We start from the raw sequence: 22,513 nt of genomic DNA on the forward strand, positions 1-22,513 counted from the left end.
GATTATTTTAATGTTGAATTTTATTACGGCAGCAAGGTTATTGATTGGGCAATATTGGAGAAAAGACTTTTTGCCTACTATAGAGGAATGGTTTTTTAAACTTTCTTATTTATCAGAAATGGCAAAAATATCGGCTTATCTGAAAGACCATTCACAAGAGAGATACAACTCTGTATGGAAAAGATGGGTAAATGTTGTTCAGAACAAAGATGGGATTAGAAAGTATTATTTAGCCTTTGAATAACTTATTGTATAAAGTTGTTATGGTTAGATTTGTTGATTTTATTGTAATGGAGTTAAAGGGGTTTTAAATTTTTTAGGATTTATGTATAATTGATTGATCTTTAATTTTTTATGTTCTTTTTTTGTTGTTTTTAGCTCTGTACTCAGCTCTGGGAAGGGGGGGGAGGGCTAATGGGAGGGGGGAGGGAGAGAGATGGGGAGGGATTTTATTGTAAAATGTTTATAATTTTTTTAATAAAAATAATTATTAATAATTATTAGCTTTTAATTATTTTTAATTATTATTATTATTATTAATAATGAGAATAATAATGAGAATAATGAGAATAATAATAATAATAATAAATAATAATAAAGCTGGAAGGGACCTTAGAGGTCATCTAGTCCAACCCCCTGCCCAGGCAGGAAACCCTATACCATTTCGGACAAAGGGCTGTCCAGTCTCTTCTTAAAAACTTCCCTAGAGAAGGACAGGGCGAAATTCATTGCGAGACCTTTCTCCGAGGAGGAGAATCTCTGCCCATGCTCTGAGAAGAAACTCTACCTCTGCTACCGAATTTCTTTTTTTAAGTATTGGCTTCGTTTAGGATTCCGTTCCGTTTCGCCCAACCGGTTCGCTCCGAGTCGCGTGCCCGGACAGGCTCTGAAACCGCCCCTCCCGTCGCCACGGCAACGGACGCCGGCGCGGTGCATGCCGGCTCGCAATAAAATGCCACAATAAAAGCCGGAGGGAGGCGGGGGCGCTCCAGCCAATGAGCTGCCAGGTGTATTGTTGCCGCCAATGACCGTTGCCTGCGGGACGGAGCGCGGCGCGTCGGGCGTGGCCGTGGGCCGGAGGGAGGGAGGGGCGAGGCCGGCGGCCGGGCGGGCGAGCGGCATTCGAGGCGGGCAGGGCTGCTGAGCGCGCGCGCGGGCTTTTCCTCAGGGCGTCACGCGACGGGGGACCCGGCGGAGCGCCCAGGTGCCAACTTGCTCACCGGCTCCACCAACGTCCCTTCCCGCTCTCCTCAGAAGCAGCCCGGCAGCAGCGGCCGCACCACCGCACGGTGAGGGGAGCCGGGACGGCTCGGCCGGGCGACGATCGGGGCCTCACACCGCTCCTCACGTTCCCAGCCGCGGGGACGCGGGCGGACTTCTGGGGACGGTGGTCGCTCCGCTCAGGCCCGGCATCCGCGGGGCCGTCTTGACACGCGTGGGACGCTTTCGCCGGATGCTCGCTGCGAGGAGTTTGGGGGGGGGGCTCCTGCCCGGCTGCCGAGCGTGGCCTCCGCCGAAATCCAGCCGAATTGGGCGCCCGAGAGGCAGAAGCGCCTCCAGCTCGGCCTCCTTGCCTGGCGGTTTGGGGCTTCCCCCCAAAAAAAATTTTTTAGGTGCACCGAGGCGCCCCGGTGGAGTGCCGCGTTATTTTCCCTGGCATCCCCTCCTGCAGCTTCCCCAGAGAAGCGTCTTGGGTTGCGAGCCATCTGCGGCTCTCCTGCGTGTTGGCATCGTGGAGGAAGCGCGAAGGGGTTTTGTTTTTTTGGGGGGGGGAGTATGGGGGCGATGATTTAATTCGGAGGCAAAGAACGGTCGTGCAGGGAAACGGAGGGGGAAGGAGGCTAAGTGGTGCAGTGGGGGAAACATCTGAAGGGATTTTGGATTTTATCAGCTGCTCTGCCTAATGCAGGGGTAGGCAGCCTTGGCTCTTTTATGACTGGTGGACTTCAACTCCCAGAATCCCTGAGCCAGGATGCGGGGGGGGGGAACTATGGCCCCCTTCTTCACTGGTGGACTTCAACTCCCAGAATTCCTGAGCCAGCATGGAGGAAACTTTGGCCCCTTCATGATTGGTGGACTTCAACTCCCAGAATTCCTAAGCCAGCATAAGGGAACTATGGCCCCCTTCTTCACTGGTGGACTTCAACTCCCAGAATTCCTCAGCCACCATGGAGGAAACGTTGGCCCCTTCATGATTGGTGGACTTCAACTCCCAGAATTCCTCAGCCACCATGGAGGAAACGTTGGCCCCTTCATGATTGGTGGACTTCAACTCCCAGAATTCCTAAGCCAGCATGGGGGAACTATGGCCCCTTCATGACTTGTGGACTTCATCTACCAGAATTCCTGAACCAGCATGGCTCAGCTTGGAAACCTCTCCCTTTTCCCCCAGCATGGCTGGCTCAGGAATTCTGGGAGTTGAAGTCCATGAGTCATAAAAGAGCCAAGGTTACCTACCTCGGGCCTAGGCCTAGGTCGCTTTATGACTCATGGACTTCAACTCCCAGAATTCCTGAGCCAGCCTGGCTCAGCTTGGAAACCTCTCCCTTTCCCCTCAGCATGGCTGGCTCAGGAATTCTGGGAGTTGAAGTCCATGAGTCATAAAAGAGCCAAGGTTGCCTACCCCTGGCCTAATGGCTAGCTTTTGATGGGCAACTTTGAAGTGTTCCTTTGTGTCTAATCTGAGGCTTTGTCGTTTTTTTCTTAATATAGCTTAATTAGTTTTATGTAAACTGGGTCCGTAGTGTCAAGATAAAAATAATATTTATATAGTGCCTAAAGGATTCTAGAGCTTTTCAATAACAACATTCTGGTTTACAGTTTAATAACTGGTATAAGCAGTGACCAGATCATGGACCAAATCAACATCGGGGTTGAGAGCCAGTTAGGTGGCTGAGGAGGGAATCCTATTGAGGGAATCCTACTGCTAATACTAAAATAACAAGGTTTCTCCCCACTTCCTTCTTTCAGGGAATATGGAAATGGTGGATGCTGATTATCTACAGAAGGAAAGAATATTTGGGTTTGAGGGGACTTGCTCAAGGAGTATTGGCGGTGGTCTGTGGCATCGAAAATTAAGATACTTTTTGTGGGGGATAACAGTGGTTGAACAGTGAGGTCCATTGGGGTAGGAGACAGACATTGCTCAATGGATTTGGTATGAAAGAGTTAACATTTGGGATATAGCACTGCAGGGGCTATTGAAATAACGGAGAATTTGGTAACATTGGTATCTCTGGTGAGCCTGACCAACCAGCCTTTTTTGTGCAAAAGGTAACTGCGCACCTGCAAGTGGGTGGAGTAAAAAGAGACGCCCAGGAGCAGTCAGATTCTGCTTATTACAAGGCAATACATGAAACATAAAGATACGTCTGCTTATTTTAGTAGTGTATAGGTTGTAGCTATGGATGCAAGGAGAGGTAAAGTCTCAACATCTCTGACTTCATGAGCACGTACACCAGAGGTGTCAAACTGTCGGCCACGGGCCAGTTTCATCATACTGAAGCCGCGCCCACCCCATTGCTGGCAATGCAAAAAGAGTCACGATAGATCGTGACACGTCATGTGACGTGGCAAGTTTGACACCCGTGACATACACAGTCTGCTTTCTTACAGAATGTTTGCATGTTTCAAACTTGCCAGTCTAGTCTACAGGTGGTATATCCTGGTGGTCTCCCATCATGGAAATAAAATCCAACCATGTTTAGCTTTTGAAATGAATGTTTTGCATATTGATCCTTTCCAGGAGAAGGATTCTGAGTACTTGCCAGAAATAATTACAGATAGTCCTTGTCGAACAGCCACTCTTACGGCAGGTGTTCAAAGTTTTGATAGAACTGAACAAGAGAGTTTTATGACTGTTCCTAGTAATTGTGGCCATTGCAGTGCCCTTGTGGTCACATAATCGCTATTTGGGTGCTTGGCAATAAGCTAGCAATTATTGTTGCAGTGTTCTGTACTCACATAATCGCCATTTGCAACCTTCACTGCTGGCTTCTGGCGAGCAAATAGAATGGGAAGTCAGCAGGAGATCACAAGTGATAATCATGACCATGGGACACTGCAAGTGTGCTGGATTCCCTAATGACAACAACTGGGAACTGCCGAACTGTTGTCATAAATTGGCAGTCATGTGATGTCATATTTTATGACCATATCACTTAGTGCAGGGGTGTCAAACTGCCAGCCTACGGGCTGGTTTCATCATGCAGAGGCTGTGCCCACCCCAGTTCAGCAATGCAAAAAAAGTTGCAATACACGTCATATGGGATGGCGAGTTTGACCCCTGTGACTTCATGTATCATTAAACAACGACTGCTTGTGTAGCTAAATATGAGTAGGTTTGTTTTTATCTTTGGGCTAAACCTTTGTTTGTATTTTAAAAAGACCCTATCGGTGCTTCTAAAAATTAAGCTTTTGAACCTCTTGTTTGCAGAACAGATGAATTAAATAATCATTTATCATTCTTTGTAGGTAATCATGAGTGATCGAAAGGCTGTGATCAAAAATGCAGATATGTCTGAGGAGATGCAGCAGGACTCTGTGGAGTGTGCTACACAGGCCTTGGAAAAATATAACATTGAGAAAGATATTGCTGCTCACATAAAGAAGGTAGTGCTCAATCATCATCTCATACTACTAGCTTAGAATTTTAATTTAGAAAAGAAGCTGACAAGAATATAATCTAAACTGAGGTTATAAATATTGAAGTGATACCAAGTCCTAACTGGCAAAAAAGATATCACTTGTGCGAATAGAAAGAAAATTTGTTCTGGACCATGCCAGACGTGTCCCAGAATTTGCAGGGTGGGTTTGGTGACTTCAGGAAATAAAATTCCTGCACCAGAAATTATTTGTTGCATTCTTATCCTGGACCATACAAGCTTGTTTCAAGGCCAGACTGCTCCCAGTATATTTCAAGTTTGGGGTATTTACTTCCAGAAACTTGGAAATTGTCTGTTGAATGACAAGGTCCTGAGGATGTTTGGCATAAACCCAGAGGGAGGATGGACGTTTCTAGAGTTCTTCAGAAAATTCGGTTCCCAAATTGGTGGGTTTTGTATAACTTTAATTGACCCACAGCTACAATCTTCTGCATTTGGCTGACTAATAAGAGTCAACATTAAGCATAGAAAAATACTGATAAAATCTTTACACTTAATGCCTTAATAACTGTAGCAATGTAAATATTTTTTTATTATCCAGTGTAATATTATCCCAAGATGCATAGGTTAATATGAGATAGTAGGTTTTTGTAAAAGATCAACTGAGTGAAAAGGTATGTGGGTACTCATAAAAACCAATTTAATGATGCTAGTCCGTTGTAAGCAAAATTCTCTGCATCATGGCTTTCAGTGATAAATGAAAGCCTACTCCTACTGTTATTCCTCTATGTACTATGCTTTTTTGGTATATACAAATCCTGCCATTGTGGGACTACAACTTTTTCAACTCAACTATATTCAGTTGCTCTTCTGAACTATGCTGTTCCAGAACTGATCCCTGGTTTTCCAGACACATATCCTCAGAACCAAATGGGCCCTTTCCAATTCAGAAAGTTGTTCCTAGATCAGGGTGGCCCGGGGGCATGGAAGATACCAGGATGTCCCAGAACCATAAGAGTTTGCATCTCTAATATTTTACATATAGCTGAAAGCGTTATCAGTAGCACATACTGATTTAATTAACTGGAAAAAAATAATGCATAGATGCCTTTATAAAGTTTCCCTAGAAACTGCAGAATTGGCTAACGTGGTCATATGAGTTCTTGCATTTTATTATCACTTCAAATGTTTAAGGGCTTGGGGTTGTCACTTTTTGTCTACACACCCCCCCAAAAATTGGTGAAGACATTGGGATATTCTGGAACTAAAACTTGCTCAAGACTTAGGTCACTAACTTTGAATAAGTCATGCTTTCCAGTATAATAGAGTGAATAAAAATATTAACATCTATGATGCTAAAATTTTAAGGGACTCTCTTCCAGGAGTTTGACAAGAAATACAATCCTACTTGGCACTGCATTGTGGGAAGAAATTTTGGCAGCTATGTGACTCACGAGACCAAACACTTCATCTACTTTTACCTGGGTCAAGTTGCTATTCTCCTTTTCAAATCTGGTTAGAAGTATGGGACCTTTTCACCCAAATATGCATTCGGTTACAGGACTGCACGCTAATTCCAAATAGACTGAAGTCTTCAGCCTTCCCCAGGGAACATACTTTGATCTTCAAGCCTTTTGTTTTAATGATAGGTACTCCTATGTACCAATTTGTGTTTTTGTTGTGGCCATAAAAAATAGCAAAAAAGTAAGCTTGTATGTATTTTTTTTCTAAAACAATCCATCCAAGTTTTCTAATAAAACCGTTGGGTATTTATCCTTTAACTTACTCTAATATTTCTATATTTGGGGTAGCTCTTCCATAGAACCAGTGGAGTTCTATATTACACTGAAGCTGAAAATTGTTTAGCTAATCAACTCATGTTTTCCAAGCTCAACTCCAAAGTTTGGTAGGCTCAGTCTAGATTATTATATTTGAGTTAAAATTTGAAAATGCTTTCTTGTATCAGCTAACATATCCAGCTTTCTTACATTTAATTTTATTGGCTTCAAATGCTTTTTAAACAAAGCGGTTAAGAGAGCACAAAATAGAATTCTTCTAACTCAGACTTCTTTAGACGCACATCTGTGCAAGAGAATGTCCTGTAATGGAATGATTTAAAAAAATATTTGAAATCCTCCATATGCAGTTTATGAATGCTTAATTAGAGCATTTTTGGTTAAATATCTCTGTATATGTCAGGTAAACAAAACTGTACAGAGCTTGTTGTCTCTGTTATACAGCTTCAGCTTTAAGGATTATTAACCTTACGTGCTAGTTGGCTCAGTACAATAATAGTATATATTAACACAGTACTTAATAAAGACCTGAGGTTGAAAGTCTAGCAGATTATCTCATAGGAAATGAGTGCTGAATGTTTCAGTACATTTTAAGGACTAGAGCATCCCACATTTGGAAAAATGTGTAACTGCGCTTCTCTCTTGATAGAGAGGGATCTAATTGTCCTGCTTACACATGTATATAATGGATTGGTTGACATGTTGCAGCATCAGCTCTGCTTTATAAAGTTGGGACAGACAAATGGCACGTTTAATTGAGTACCAAGTTTTTTCTTCATCATTGAAAATTTATGGTCCAAAAGCAATGTGTATGAAGGACGCACCAATGGAAATAATGTGCATTTGTTAGATAAAGATCAAATAGTACATGGGACATCCTTAAGTATCAAAGAGGGGATAACACTGTTAGTGAATTAAGCATGGAAACATTTTATGCCTTTTGAATGTAAAAATGTTTGTTACCAATGGCAGCTTCTAGATTATCTAGACATTTATTACCCAATAGTTTTAAAAAGTTTTTTCAAACTAAAACAGCTTTTTTATCCTAAAGATTTGCTGGTTTATTCCTTCCTCCATAGGTATATTGTGCTTGGAAGCAAGTTACCCTTCCTATAAACTCTTTTAACACTTTTAAACCAATGTAACAGTTTATATTAGAGGAACTTGGTGCATGATAGTACCCAACACAATAGAACAAGATTTAAATGTTGGCCAGTCATTTTTTTTTTAATTTTTATTAAATAACAAAAAAAGAAAAAGTTTAAAAACATTGAACATGGTAAATCAGACTTGACCAACATCTCAGTTCATTCCTATTCATAATTAATTAAACTCTATACAGAAACATCACTCTAAACTCAATCTTAACTTATCTCACCACAGTGACCTCCAAATTTTTTGCCCCACCATTTATAAAATTTATTCCATATTTGGTAAAAATCCATAACATCCTGATTTTTGAGTCTTTTAGTTAACCTATCTAATTCTGCGCAATGCATAATTTTATAAATTAAAATTTCCTCACTAGGTACAGCTGAATTTTTCCAATTCTGAGCGAATACTATTCTTGCCGCTGTAACCACATGAATAAATAAATACATATCCTCTTTACTAACATTTTCTTCAATAATTCCTAACAAAAATGTCTCAGGCTTATATTGAATATTCTGTATGCTCATTTCTATTACCCATTTCCAAACCATACGCCAATATCCCTGTGTTTCCTTACATGACCACACATGAAAAAAAGTGCCCCTTTTTTACATTTCCAACATAAGGCTGAGTATCCTTTATACAGTTTTGGCTAGTCTTGCTGGAGGGAGATGCCATCTATAAATCATCTTATACAAATTTTCTTTATAGGATAATGTAATTTTGTTTCGCATCCATACCTGTTGCCATTGATCCAAATTAATATTATGTCCTAAATCCCATGTCACCATTGTTTCTTTAACTTGTTCTTCAAATAACCTATGTTCCAATAAATGTTTATAAATATTCTTTGTTTTTTTCTTCGGACCAAGCAAAATTTTATCTAGTCCTGTATCTTGTCTATAAATACCCCAATCATGTTTATCTTTCGAATATCTTGCTTGGATCTGGAGATAAGACCACCACTCTATCTCTATTCCTTGTTGTCTTAACTCATGTCTAGATTTTAAAAGACCTTCTTCCGTCAAAGTATCTTTGTATCTAATAACTTTATCTTTCCTAAGCAAGTTGGGGTGTATAACTTTGGCCAGTCATTTCCAATGTGGTACAGCAAGGGATTCAATCTCCATACAGGACAGGAAGAGAATCTGAGTTAATTTTCTCCAGGGCTGACTTCTATTCATGGCTATCAATAAAAATAGCTGGAGTTAAGGAATGCATAGTCTTTGGGCATTTTGACTATCGAGCATAGTATTCTATCTGAGCAGGCTTGTGTTGCATTTATGTATAGCGTGATATATTTATGACACTCTCATATTATTAAACTCTATGTTCTAGGCTTCATACAAACCTTGTAATTAGCTTTTGTAAACCACGATTTATAACCAAATGTATATGCATGACCTCAGCAAGCGGCAGCTCTCGGCTTGCTACCCAGAAGCTAAGTAAGAGCACACTTGGTCTGTGCCTGGGTGATAGAATTCCAGGGTTGTAGACTAGAGAATTGCGAAAAATACCCCAGAAAGCAGCAATGGCAAATCTGCATTGTTGCAAGAAAGCTGCGTGGATGTACTCACGGAATTTATTACCTCAACTTGAAGGAGACTCTGCGTGTTAAAGTTAATCTTGCTTTGGTACCATGCAGTTGGATCGTAAACCTCTAGAGTTTTAACAATGCATATCTCACTGAGCTAAGCTAGTTTTTCAGCTTGGGTGAAAGCTGAACAGCATTACACCTGGATAAATCACTAGCTAGAACATACTATAAACTGCGTAGATGATGAGACACTATTTAGGAGTTTGCAATCCCAGAAATTGGCTGACAACTACCACCAGAATGTGAATTAAATTTCATTTTTTTCTTGAAGACGCCTCATAATATAAAACATCCTGCATTTCAGGAAAACAAAGATAAACAATTGAAAATTTAAATACTAATTTTAATACATCAAGTAATCCTACATCTCTTGATAAAAGACCAGACCTTTAAAACAGCAAACGTGGCTTCCATTCACTTCTTCCATCTCTTTGGCCACACCATAGTTGGGTGACATGATCGAAACATTTCTGAAGGCTGTACAGTACTTCAATGGCCAGGTTTCAAATGAACTATATAGTATCCAGTAAAACTATTTTTTAAAAAGTTTTAAATAAACACAGCTGAAAATAGTTGCTTTCTTTTGTCCTGACTTGAAACTTAATGTTGAACGTTTTTCCCTCAGTACAAAAAAAGGTAATCACAGCTTGAAGCCAGAATGAATGGCCACCATGCCAGATAACAGGTTTTGATAGTCCACCTTCAGAAAGCCTGCTTCCTCAATAATTTCCTTGAATTCCTCCTAAAACAAAGAAAGGGTAAATGTAGCCTTTAGTGCTGAAACTTGGGTTACTGGTGTTCTTAACACATTTTAGGAGCAAGTGCAACTGAGCTTACTCTCCAGTGTATAAGTCTGAAATTTTATTGTTTAGATCAGTGGTTCTCAACCTGTGGGTTGGGACCCCATTTGGGGTCGAACGACCATTTCACGGGGGTCGTCAAACAACGCAGTCCGCCATTTTTTCCCCCTTTTAGCTGTGCTACTCCCTTGTATTCTATTGGCTTTTGAAATCCAATAGAACAGACTCTCTTGAATAGAGTCTAATTCTATTGGCTTTCAAAAGCCAATAGGAATTGTCCAGGCTGTTTCTGCCCTGCTGAGCCCGCCAAAAGCCCCATTCTGCAAACGGTGCTGCACCAGTTGAGTAGTCCTCGACTTACAACCGGTTGAGTAGTCCTCGACTTACGACCGGTTGGGGGTCGCAGCATTAAAAAGGTTGAGAACCACTGGTTTAGATTAATCTGGAGGACTTGTTTTACCTGAGCTGGAAAGCGCCTTATGCTTTCTACAAGATACTGGTAGGATTTCCAATCACCAGCAATAATTTCTCCCAGCACAGGGATGACTTGGAAGCTATAGAGATCATACAGGCTGTGAAAACAAAATTTTAAAAAGTTAACAGAGGTACTGGATGCAACCTATCTAGACTAAACTTTCCACAAGTAGTTTGACTTCAGGGGCAAATTTTCACGTGTTGAAAGTAAACTGAATAGGGGCCAATAGGCTTTTGTTTGCCTTTGAATTTTCTTGGGCAGAGGGATCTAATCTGTTCTAGCAACTTTGTATATAAAGTTTTTCACAGGTGGTACAGGTAGCCCTCGATTCATCACTGTTCATTTAACAATTATTTGAAGTTACGATGGGCCCCCAAAAGCTACTTACAAACCATCCCGCATTTACAGCCATTTGCAACATCCTGCAGTCATGTCACCCTGATTTAGGACTATTTTGCTGAAAACCACCATTTCTGGTATTCAGCAGAAATGCCACATGACAAACAATTGGTTTGCTTAATGATTGCAGCGTTTGCTGAAGAACTGTGGATTCATTTTTAACAATCATGGTGATTCACTTAACAGCCACTGTAAAAACGGTCATAAAATTGATCATGTGATGACCTGCTTTACAACTATCGCACCTTACAAACATAATGGCAGGCTCTATTATGGTCATAAATTGAGGACTACCTGTGCATGCCACGGAGGTGCTTCTACAGCCATAACATTAGGGACTAGGCATAAGTAGCATTCATTTGGTGCCACTGTAACTTCAAACAGGACTGCCTGTATATCCTCTGCAAAGGTGATAACCAGTCATTCTGTCCATCTCTTTCTCCTAGTCCAGGGGTAGGCAACCTTGGCTCTTTTATGACTCATGGACTTCAACTCCCAGAATTCTTGAGCTCATAGCTATGCTCACTCAAGAATTCTGGGAGTTGAAGTCCACGAGTCATAAAAGAGCCAAGGTTGCCTACCCCTGGACTAGTCATTAATAAATTTGCATCATCAAAAATAAAGTGTCAGTGTAAGGCGTCATTCTTCCCTACATAGAATATTACATCCACTTCTGGGGAATGCATTTTGATTAAAGATACTTTTTCAGATCAAACGGTTAAATGATTCAACCTTGGCTAAGAAAATACTGTTACTCTATTTCTGCTTTTTACTGTTTTCCTAAACCAAACCTGGGAGGAGGTAGGAAGGTGTTGTCATCCACTGAAAAGGACTACCTTGGAATGAAATACGTACAGATAATCTCACTTAATTGGGACAGGAATGTCCATCACTAAGGGACATTGTCCTAAGTATCACGGGACCACACTGTTTAGCAACAGAAACTCCAGCACTACCAGTTGCCATTAAGCAAGGGTGTCCTGTGGTTGTCATTTGTCATCTGCCAACTTCCCTACTGACTGAAGGTGGCAAAAGGCAACCTCATGGCCACAGGATAGTGTGATGTCATAATTGTGAGCTGACCACCACTCGGCGAATGAGTAGTTGTCCAATGACCCATGCTGCACTGAATTCAACAAACAGGAAATGTCTCACACCGTCACAGTGCTTATTAACTTAAGGGGGAACGAAAAACATGAAAAAAAGATCCTTTATGTCAACCTGGAAAGCAGGGCATTGTTCACGTGACTGAATTCAAGGCAGAGGAAACGCCCTCCTGGTTTCAAGACTCGATAAGCCTCCTGAAGCGCCTGGAAGCACACGGGAAACAAACCCACAGTAAGAAGGACTATTCTGAGCCTTCACGCGGCTGTATTCTGAGCTCATACGGTGGAGGTTTGGAGCGGAAGAGGTTACATCTAGACCAGAGGTAGGCAACCTTGTCTCTTTTATAACTCGTGGACTTCAACTCCCAGAATTCCTGAGCCTGCCTGGCTCAGCTTGGAAATCTCTCCCTTTCTCCTCAGCATGGCTGACTTAGGAATTCTGGGAGTTGAAGTCCACGAATCATAAAAGAGCCAAGGTTGCCTACCTCTGGCCTAGGCCGCTTTATGACTCATGGACTTCAGCTCCCAGAATTCCTGAGCCAGCATGGCTCAGCATGGAAACCTCTCCCTGTCCCCTCAGCATGGCTGGCTCAGGAATTCTGGGAGTTGAAGTCCATGAGGCATAAAAGAGCCAAGGTTGCCTACCCCTGATCTAGATTAAACAATAGCCTATTAGTTCCTTGAAGTTTTGGAAAACTTTTTTCAAGATTCTCCACTGAAAGGCAGTATAAGAAAAACTGCCAGGTTTGAGCGATGAAGATGATACAAAATGCTGGAGTGGTGTAACTGTTAGGGAAAGAATAAGATGATGATGATGCAGGTGCAAATGGCCACTTAACTGGGTGACTTTGGGCCAATCATTCTTTTTTTTTCCAGCTACCTGACCAGGTTATTGTTACCCAAGGTGGGTGGGTGAGATGGGAATAGGACAGGGGTAGGCCACCTTGGCTCTTTTATGACTCGTGGACTTCAACTCCCAGAATTCCTGACCCAGCCATGCTGAGGGGAAAGGGAGAGGTTTCCAAGCTGAGCCATGCTGGCTGAGGGATTCTGGGAGTTGAAGTCCACCAGTCGTAAAAGAGACAAGGTTGCCTACCCCTGGACTAGGAGATGAAAGACCACCACCTTGAGTGACTGGAGAAAAGGCAAATATAAATCTAGCAAACCCCCCCCCCACCCAATAGTCCCAAGAGGACCACTCACTCACCTGCTCCATATGAGTGACATTACGGATACCAAAAGCAATTGTATAAAAATCAAACTTGTCATCGTCGAAGGGCAGATCTTCAGCATTCCCCACCACCCAGGACAATCCTTCAAAGGAGGAATGGAATTGGTCAGTGCCCATTCAAAGGACCTTCCAAAGAGATCTTTCATTAAAGATCAACAATATTTTATGAAAATAAGAAGTTGAAAGTATAAATGGTAAAGTTAACAGTACAGTATGAAAGTATGCAATTTTTGTTACTATAACAACAGTAATCACTAATCAATGACATGATATATACATGCATTTTTTTAGACTTCTAAGAACAAAACATGGCTTAGGTGGGGGTCTCCGTTTTATCCCCCAAAGAATTTATGAGAGGTTAACTGAGTGTCATTTAGGCAAACTATACATTTTCTCCACTTCTGTCTCATGATTTACAGCTTTATTTCTCAATTAAGCTAGCTAAAATCGGAGAGAGGGGGCACATTTCTCATTCTAATTATTGAAGAAAGGGGCTGGACCCTTCCTATGCTTGATTTACCGTAAATGCCGGCGTATAAGACGACTTCCGCGAGCGCTGAAATCGGCGCCAAAGACGGGGGTCGTCTTATACGCCGGAAATACTGGTAGTTTCCAGCGTATAAGACGACGTTCTAGGAATGCGGCCCGGCTATAAAGACGGGGGTCGTCTTATACGCCGGGTCGCCTAATACGCCGGCATATACGGTACATTATCCTATCACTACCTTACAGGGTATTTTACTCAGAAACCATGGCACACATTACATTCTGGCTGGGTTATACATAAGACCTGCTTGTCAATGATTATAATAGGAAGATGTATTGTTAGCCGTGCTATTTCTGCTCAAGCAAAGTAACAGCGTGTATTGAAAAGTCTGCCTGCAAAAATGTACAAACTATCTGCCATATATGGGTAACGGGAGCCGATGGGGTCTGGCAGCAGCCACAGCCCACCGACCCCTTGGCGCAGCGCAGGTAAGGCCGAGCACGGAGGCCAAGGCAGGCAATCTGGATGCACTGTGCAGCCACCTGGCTTGCGGGAGACTCGTGTGGCAGCACCGGCAGCAGGTGGAGGCATGGGGGGGGGGAGAGGCAGGTGATCTCAGCTTGCCCACGAGCCTCCCGCGAGCCAGATGGCCACACGGCTCGTCCTGATCGCCTGCCTCTCTCCCGCCTCTGCCACCACGCTCGGATTTGTGTTGCGCGGGCTGCAACTGCTGCCAGACACTGCCAGTCCCCGGATGCTCGGCACCTCCTATGCTGGCTGTGGCCCCCAGGCTTATTTTTGGGGTAGGGCATATACTAGGCGCATCCTAAAAAAAATCAGGCTAGGATTTATTTTCTGGGTGGGTCTTATTTTCGGGGAAACGTGGTGGGAGCCAGAGCCTCGAGTTCCTTCGTTTGGTTCCTGAGTGAATTGAGCTGAAAAGTTTCAGAGTCAAAAGGAGAAAAACCCAACAAATCTACATGCTCACTTATGCTTACAAGGGTCGGTCTGTGATGGAATGGACTTATGACTACAATTCAGCCCAACATTTCTGCTGCTAAGTAAGATATCTGTTAGGTAAGTTTTGTGCCACTTTATGACCTTTCTTGCCCCAGTCCTAAGTGAGTGATTGCAATTGTTATGTTAGTGACACAGTTGTTACGTGAATCCGGCTTCCCCACTGACCTGGCTTGTCCGAGGATCACAAAAAGTGATCACAAGATCCTGGGACACTGCAACTGTCACAAATACATGCCAGTTGCCAAGCATCTGAATTTTGATCGTTTAACTATAAGGATGTGGCAACGGTCATAAATGTGAAAAACGGTCACGTCACTTTTTCAATGCCGTTATAACTTCAGTCACTAAATGAACCGTTGTAAGGCAAGAATTGTACGATGAATTCCCAGGCAAGAGGGTTCGTTCTAGAGGTAGAAGCCATTCGGCCCATATATCATGTGAGAGAAAGAGACAGCCCTCCCTAATGGTTCCAGGAACATACAATAGATCAGTGGTTCTCAACCTTTTTAATGCCGCGACCCCCAATCGGTCGTAAGTCGAGGACTACTCAACTGGTCGTAAGTCGAGGACTACTCAACTGGTGCAGCACCGTTGGCAGACTGGGACTTTTGGCGGGCTCAGCAGGGCAGAGACAGCCTGGACAATTCCTATTGGCTTTTGAAAGCCAATAGAATTAGACTCTATTCAAGAGAGTCTATTCTATTGGCTTTCAAGAGCCAATAGAATAAAAGGGAGTAGCACAGCTAAGGAAAAGGGGGGGAAAATGGCGGACTGCGTTGTTTGGCGACCCCCGTGAAATGGTCGTTCGACCCCAAATGGGGTCCCGACCCACAGGTTGAGAACCACTGCGGTAGATGCAGATAGTGGAGTCTTTAGTCTGGCAAAAATTGTCTATAGGTGGAAAACAATATAGAACTCAGCTGGGGAGAATCACCACGAGTCATTTTGGTTCCGAGGCCTCAGACTTCCCTGTCCTACAACGCAAGGAAGTGGGGCCAGACTCCTTGCTTCCCAGGAAATATCGGCCTACCAGAAGGAAACACGTTCATGAACACAACCAGTCTTGATTTAACTCTCACTGTTCAAATAACAACATTACCTTCAGAGTAGCCCAGCTGCTGAGATTTCTGCTGCCCAACCTTCACCATCTCTTTGTTGATGTCACAGATCACTGCGTGGGACCCTCCTAGTGAGCTGTTCTCCTCTTCCTGGTAGAGCTGGGTAATCTCCTGCCATGATAAATCCTGATGGCTTTTCAGCTTCTGCTGGATCCGATGCTCCCGCTGGGAACGAACATAATTGATAAATCGAAAGGCGATGTCACCTGAATTTGTTTTGAAAAGAAGATTCAAAACGTGAGATTCCTTTTTCCTGAAATTAAGTAATAGGAAGGTAGGGGAGGAAGGTGTTGCGGACGGAATCATTCAAACCACTCTTTCCAATAGTTTTAGGGTTGCTGATTGACCCGGGTGTCAAACTCAATCGCATCGCGTGATGTATTGTGATGTTTTTTTGCCTTTGTGGAGCCGGGATGGGCGTAGCCTGCCCGTGACGCACCTGGCCCGCAGGCCGCCAGTTTGACACCCCTGCTGATTGAGAAGTACAGTCTATGCACACACACGTTACAATGTTGTTGTCGCTGTTGTTGTAATTACTACTGAGGTTCATCTCAGTGCTTCACATTCTCAAGCTAAACTAGATTTAGATGGGGTTGCTGAACGTTGCGAAAGACTGGACAACCCTTTGGGATGGAATAAGGGGGCCTGCCCCGGGCAGGGGGTGGGACTAGAAGACCTCTTGAGGTCCCTTCAGGTCCTAGGATTCTATGGCACTTACCTGTCCCGCCAGCAACGTCAATTAATTGGGCTCCTGGATAAGGGTTCATCTGACGCAGCAGGGTGTCCTTCCAAATACGATGGATTCCCAGACTCATCGAATCATTCATTATATCATACTTCTTTGCCACGTTTTCAAACACCTGGTAAACTGAAATTTTCACCTTTTCAAAATAAGGTAAGTTTCGTTGTCTATATCAGGGGTCCCCAACCCCGGGCCATAGGCTGGTACTGGGCTGCGGCTGATGGAAACCGGGCCGTGCAAACGGCAGGTGAGTGCGCGCATCCACTGCTTCCATGGAACCATCCCCTCTCCCCCATTTTGAACTAAGACTTGCAACCATTTGAACTAAGGCTTGCAACCATTTGAACTAAGGCTTGCAACCATTTGAACTCCCCCAAATGAACTAAGGCTTGCAACCAAAGTCAAAAATAACAAAAAAAGCTTCTTTCAACATGTAAAAAACAAGAAAAAAGTGAAGGAAATAATTGGTCCATTAGTGCAGGGCTTTTCAACCTTTTCACCGATTGTTCCACTTTTAGAATATGGCAACATTCGAGTACCACCAGTCACCTAGCGAGGTGTCAAAAACGTGATGACCCCCCCCCCAAAAAAAGGAAAAAAGCGATATACAGGTAGTCCTTGACTTACAACAGTTTGCTTAGTGACTGTTCAAAGTTACAACAGCACTGAAAAAAGTGACTTATGACCATTTTTCACACTTAGGACCGTTGCAGCATCCCAGGGTCATGTGATTTACATTTCGATGCTTGGCAACTGATTCATATTTATGATGATCACATTGTTCCAGGGTCATGTGATCACCTTTTGCAACCTTCTGACAAGCAGTGTTAATGGGGGAAACTAGATTCAGTTAACAACCATGTTATTAATTTAATATCTCTTTCCCTCTTTCTTTCTCTCTCCCTTTCTCTCCCTCTTTCTTTCTCTCTCTCCCTCTCTTTCCCTCTCCCCCTATTTCTCTCTCCCTCTCCCTTTCTTTCTCTCTCCCCCTTTCTCTCTCCCTCTCCCTTTCTTTCTCTCTCCCTCTCTCTCTGTCTCCCTCTTTCTTTCTCTCTCCCTCTTTCTCTCCCTCTCTCCCCCTATTTCTCTCTCCCTCTTCCTTTCTTTCTCTCACTCTCCCTTTCTTTCTCTTCCCCTTTCTCTCCCTCTCCCTCTCCCTTTTTTTCTCTCTCCCTCTTTCTCTCTCCCTCTCCCTTTTTCTCTCCCTCTCTCCCTCCCTTTCTCTCCCTCCCTCTTTCTGTCCCTCCCTCTCTCCCTTTCTTTCTCTCTCCCTCTTTCTCTCCATTTCTTTCTCTCTCTCTCTCTCTCTCTCTTTCTCTCCCTCTGATGATCCTCTTACTTACAAGAAGGAAAGCGAGTAACGGGAGCAGCCATCATTTCCTTACATGAAATGGTTTGGGCTTCCATGCTGCTGCCGCACTACAGTGTACAAGCAGCTGAGCTAATCGCATTGAGAAAAGTGTGCGAAATGGCAAAGAACCAGTCTACCAACATATATACTGGCTCCAGATATGTCTTTGGGATCTGTCATGCGACCGGTTCTCTGTGGAAGCAAAGAGGTTTTTTAACATCAAATGGCCAACCAAATTGCCCACGCTGACCTTATATCTGATCTACTCAAAGCCATCCAGCTACCTTCCTCCCTTGCAGTCATTCACTGTAGAGCCCACCAAAAAGATGACTCCAGCCTCACCAGGGATAACCAATTCGCTGATGCTTCAGCCAAATGGACTGCTACCCAACCTGTACCAGTGTCCACCACTTTCCCAGCAACACACTTGGAAAACAAAATACAATACCTGGACTTACTAGAGCTAGAGGAAACAAAATCTGGGAAGAAAAATGTGAAGCAACCTATCGTGATGGTTTTTTTGGTGGGTCCCTGATGGGAGACCCATAGCCCCTAGGTGTCTGCTACATCTAATATGCCAACAATTACACTCCAAGGGGCACTGCGGGACACAGGCTATGGTGGATGCCATAAGGATGTGGTATGCTCTGGGAGTGTACAGTGAGGATAGCCCAGTGGTTCTCAACCTGTGGGTCGGGACCCCATTTGGGGTCGAACGACCATTTCACGGAGGTCGCCAAACAAGGCTGTCCGCCATTTTTTCCCCCTTTTCTTTGGCCATGCCCCTGGCACCTGGTGATGTATAAGTGGTTGGGGGTCACCACAACATGGAGAACTGTATTATGGGGTCGCGGCATTAGAAAGGTTGAGAACCACTGGGATAGCCAGAGGATGTCAAAGAGGCCAAGCAAACAATTCATCCTCCAAAAAGGCAACCCACCAAGGGAGAAGACTGTGGGTTCAACACCCCTTTGAAAAACTTCAGTTAGACTACATACGGCTCCCAAAAGCTAGTGGCTACCAATATATTTTGGTGTGCAGGGACCAATTAACACATTGAGTGGAAGCATACCCCTGCGGCCACACTACAGCCCTGGAGACAGCCAGACACCTCCCGAAAGACTTGGTGCCCAGGTTGGGGGTCCCAGCTGTCTTAGATATGGACAGAGGGACACATTTTGTGTCACAAGTCGTTACATACGTTCTCCAGGCTCTTGGAATCAGACAGGAGCTACACACCCCGGCACACCTTCGCTCGTTGGGGGGGGTGGGGGGTGGTAGAACACCAGAATAGAGAATTTTATTTTTTTTTACAAATGTTATTTATAATACAGTTAAAAACAAACAAACATTGGATTTAACGTGACATTCAGTATATACATTCTTACCAGATTGTTCCACTTTTTACAATCAATTCTTCATCTCTACATATGCATCTAAGTTTTATATACAATACTAAAATAACATGTATTGCCAGAATAGAGAATTAAAGACCCTCCGGGGGAAGCTGTGCCAGAAGACCACCTCCCCTGGCCCCAAGTATTACCCATATAGCCCTGTTCCATCTTAGACCTCGGCCAAGAGGGGATTTTTTAAGTGTTAAGTTTTTAAGAAGAAACTGGACAGCCATTTGTCCGAAACGGTGTAGGGTTTCCTGCCCGAGCAGGGGGTTGGACTAGATGACCTCCAAGGTCCCTTCCAACTTTACTACTACTATTATTATTATTATTATTTGGGCATCCCGGGAGCAACCAGGGTTGCTCGGCCCCCTCACCTTTCTCTCCTTTCTCCTCCTCCGACACCTCCTGGAACCCGAAGTGCGTGGTTCCGCCGCTGCACAGGCCCCGCGAAAGACCCCACCAAAGACCCCGCGGCCCGCAACTGACCCAGCCACGACCCGAAATAGCCAGCACGGAGGCCGCCATCTTGGCCAGCGACGTGACGTCACGCCCGCTCCCCCCTCCCTTTTCGGCCCAACGGCGACGGGGGGGAAACAGAGCATGCGCGCGTGGTTCACCACCGCCTGTGGGCGGAGGCAGCTGTCAACCAAGACTGTCCGAAGGGCGGGGCGCTGGCGGTCACGTGCGCGTAAGCGAAAGGCCCCGCCTCCTCCCGTTTGCAGTTCCGCAGGAGGTCGTGTGGATGGTAGTCGGGGTTCGGGGGAGACGCTTTTGAGGTTCCTGGCCTGAGCGAACCCAACAGCAAATCTGGTTAGTCAGCATTGCCAAGATGGGTTGCAAACCTCCGGACGACTGTTAGGTGACAGTCCTGACTGTTCCTTTTGCAGGTACTCAATGGTCCTCTGATTATTATTATTATTATTTACAGTTTGGTATTATTTAAACCACGGTCTTTGTTTGTCAAACTTGGCAATTTAAGGATGTTGATCTCCCAGAATTCCCTAAATGGCTGGCTGGAGAATTCTGGGAGTTGAAGCCCTCACATCTTAAAAATTGCCACGTTTCTGGTCTGGTGCGACATGCAGACCATTCCTATTGGCTTAGCATCATGTGGCAATGTGCCTTTTCCAAACAGGGCTACTAATGATGGGGTTTGTGGTCAAATGCTGAATAACCAGTCGGGCAAGCTCAGTTAAACCCATAGCAATTTGTGTGAACTCAACTCCTACGGTTACTTTATGCTTTGGGTGTATTGCAGCAATCTGGGAAATTGGACTAAGGAAATGAACCCACCAGGGAACCAACTAAACAGGGATGTTGGAAAGCAGGAAGCTGGACCAGATGGACTTCAGTTTTGCTCTATGAAGAATGCAGTGCCCAAGAACTTCACCATTGCCTGCTCTTCAGATAACAATCTGTATATGCACCAGGAAATTCTTAACAGCAACTGTCCTGCTAGACAGGTTCATGCCTGTCTTTTTTTCCCCTTCATATTTAAAGAGGTTTTGTTGCAGAGTTATAGCGCGTAATACTAGTTTCTGAAATCACTAGTCCAACAGAAAAAAAAGTGGTTCTGTTCCTCCCTGATTGAGAGGTTCCAAAGAATAGTCATAAGGAAAGAATGATTGAGCCTATGGATGCAACATCCATATGAAACCTTTGGGTGAAGGCATCTGTTAGTTTGGGGTGATGTACTGTATCATTTTAGCCGCATTCTGATCTAGGCCCATAAGAAAGTGTTGCTTCCGGTACTGTATACTGAGGGAAGTTAGTCCAGAGAAGGAAATATTAAAAGGGCAGAAACATATATTTTTCCTCAAAAGGATTTTTTTAAAACCAAACCTGGCCCCAAATCTATCTCTCTGCCCCAAGCAAGAGCTAGCCCCATACAAATGCAGATGTAAAACCACCAGAAAGTTAAAGCCAGAGCACTCAAGAAGACAAAGAGAAAATCTGCATCCCCCACCTAAACTCTAGGAGTCATTAGCCCCATCACCTGGGAAGCAGGATAGGATAATAGGATTAAACCACAGATATCAAGGCCTAGACAAACACTCAGAAATAGCCTCAAGGTTCATGCCACAGGAACAGGAAACTATTCCAAACAAGGCTAGAGGGGATATAAAAACCTACTGCCCATGTGCTCAATTCCTCTTTCCTCTCCTCTGCTCTTTCTTGCAAGGACCATCTTTCTGCTTCTTCAATAAACTGTAACCTTCTTCCCAAAGCAGTCGCCATGTTGCTTATTTATCCCTGGCTTGGATGAACCAGGATGAAGACTTACTTCTGACAATACTAAAGCTGCTGTGCAAGTATTGAGCCCATGTCTGAAGGACTGATTTGGTAGAAGCAATTTTAAGACTAAACCCAAAGAAGGGCAGAGATGCCTTTTGTTCATAAACACATCAGGGAGTTCAAGATCAATAGCTTTAGTGATTGTTCCAGGCAGGGCCCATCCCCTAATTAAGCCGATGTGTGATAGGGATTCTCCTGAATTCCAGCTCCTGTTAAGCAACAGGCAGTGACAATAATTCATGCCTATCATCACTGGGTCTTGACTTCTGCAATATGCTCTATACAGGTTTGGACTTGAAGATACAGGAGGTGAAATGTGCTTCAGCACATACCTTGCAGTAGCTTCACTTATTGTCAGTAGGTTGCAAAGCCCAATTTAAAGTCAGCATGGTCGAATGATTGAGGGTCTTTGCTGCCATGGAATTCTGGTAATTTGCTTTGGGAATTGAAGTCCACTCATCTTAAAGTTGCTAAGGTTGAAAAATACTACCCCAGAGGGTGGGATCAAGAGCAATAGGATGAAGTGCAAGGGAAGCTAAGTTATTAGGAGGAACTTCTTCAGAGAAAGAGCTGTCAATCAGTGGGATAGCTGGCCCTTTGAAGAGGAACATTGCCCTTCATTGGAATCTTCAAGGAATCTGCATGAAATGTTTTATAGCAGGGGTCTTCCAACTTGGCCCTTTTATGACTTGTGGACTTCAACTCCCAGAATTCCTCAGCCAGCATGTCTGGCTGAGGAATTCTGGGAGTTGAAGTCCACAAGTCATAAAAGTTTGAAGACCCCTGTTTTATAGCAAGCTCTGCTCCAAGCAGGGGGGCTGGGACAGATAACAACCCAGCCTTCCTAACTCTTTCATTTTACAAAATGAACCATTTGCGCCAAGACCTGGAGCATGTGCCCTGGCCGGTTTAACCACCATTCATCACGTCAGCAACGGAG

General features: G+C 44.0%; 2 protein-coding genes across 3 annotated transcripts; one reads left to right on the plus strand and one right to left on the minus strand.

The window, feature by feature from the left end:
• The first annotated feature begins 1,088 nt into the window (after positions 1-1,088).
• Positions 1,089-6,385, plus strand: DYNLL1 (dynein light chain LC8-type 1). The gene is made up of 3 exons (XM_039321110.1): positions 1,089-1,289; positions 4,474-4,611; positions 5,987-6,385. The coding sequence occupies exons 2-3, from the start codon at positions 4,480-4,482 to the stop codon at positions 6,122-6,124; spliced, it is 270 nt and encodes an 89-aa protein (XP_039177044.1). The 5' UTR covers positions 1,089-1,289; positions 4,474-4,479; the 3' UTR covers positions 6,125-6,385.
• A 2,016-nt stretch (positions 6,386-8,401) lies between these two features.
• On the minus strand, positions 8,402-19,841 carry COQ5 (coenzyme Q5, methyltransferase). 2 transcript variants are annotated; one of them, XM_039321109.1, is made up of 8 exons: positions 19,653-19,787; positions 17,871-18,070; positions 16,504-16,653; positions 15,767-15,991; positions 13,137-13,243; positions 12,045-12,133; positions 10,410-10,521; positions 8,402-9,891 (listed from the first exon to the last, which is right to left on the minus strand). In XM_039321109.1, the coding sequence occupies exons 2-8, from the start codon at positions 17,932-17,934 to the stop codon at positions 9,790-9,792; spliced, it is 849 nt and encodes a 282-aa protein (XP_039177043.1). In that variant the 5' UTR covers positions 17,935-18,070; positions 19,653-19,787; the 3' UTR covers positions 8,402-9,789. The 2 variants fall into 2 exon arrangements, with proteins under 2 accessions (XP_039177043.1, XP_039177042.1); XM_039321108.1 differs by lacking the exon at positions 17,871-18,070 and having other exon boundaries at positions 19,653-19,841.
• Positions 19,842-22,513: the final 2,672 nt, after the last annotated feature.

Source organism: Crotalus tigris, unplaced genomic scaffold (genome assembly GCF_016545835.1).
Source record: "Crotalus tigris isolate CLP2741 ecotype Arizona unplaced genomic scaffold, ASM1654583v1 scf7180000023720.1715460, whole genome shotgun sequence".
Classification (NCBI taxonomy): Eukaryota; Metazoa; Chordata; class Lepidosauria; order Squamata; family Viperidae; genus Crotalus; species Crotalus tigris.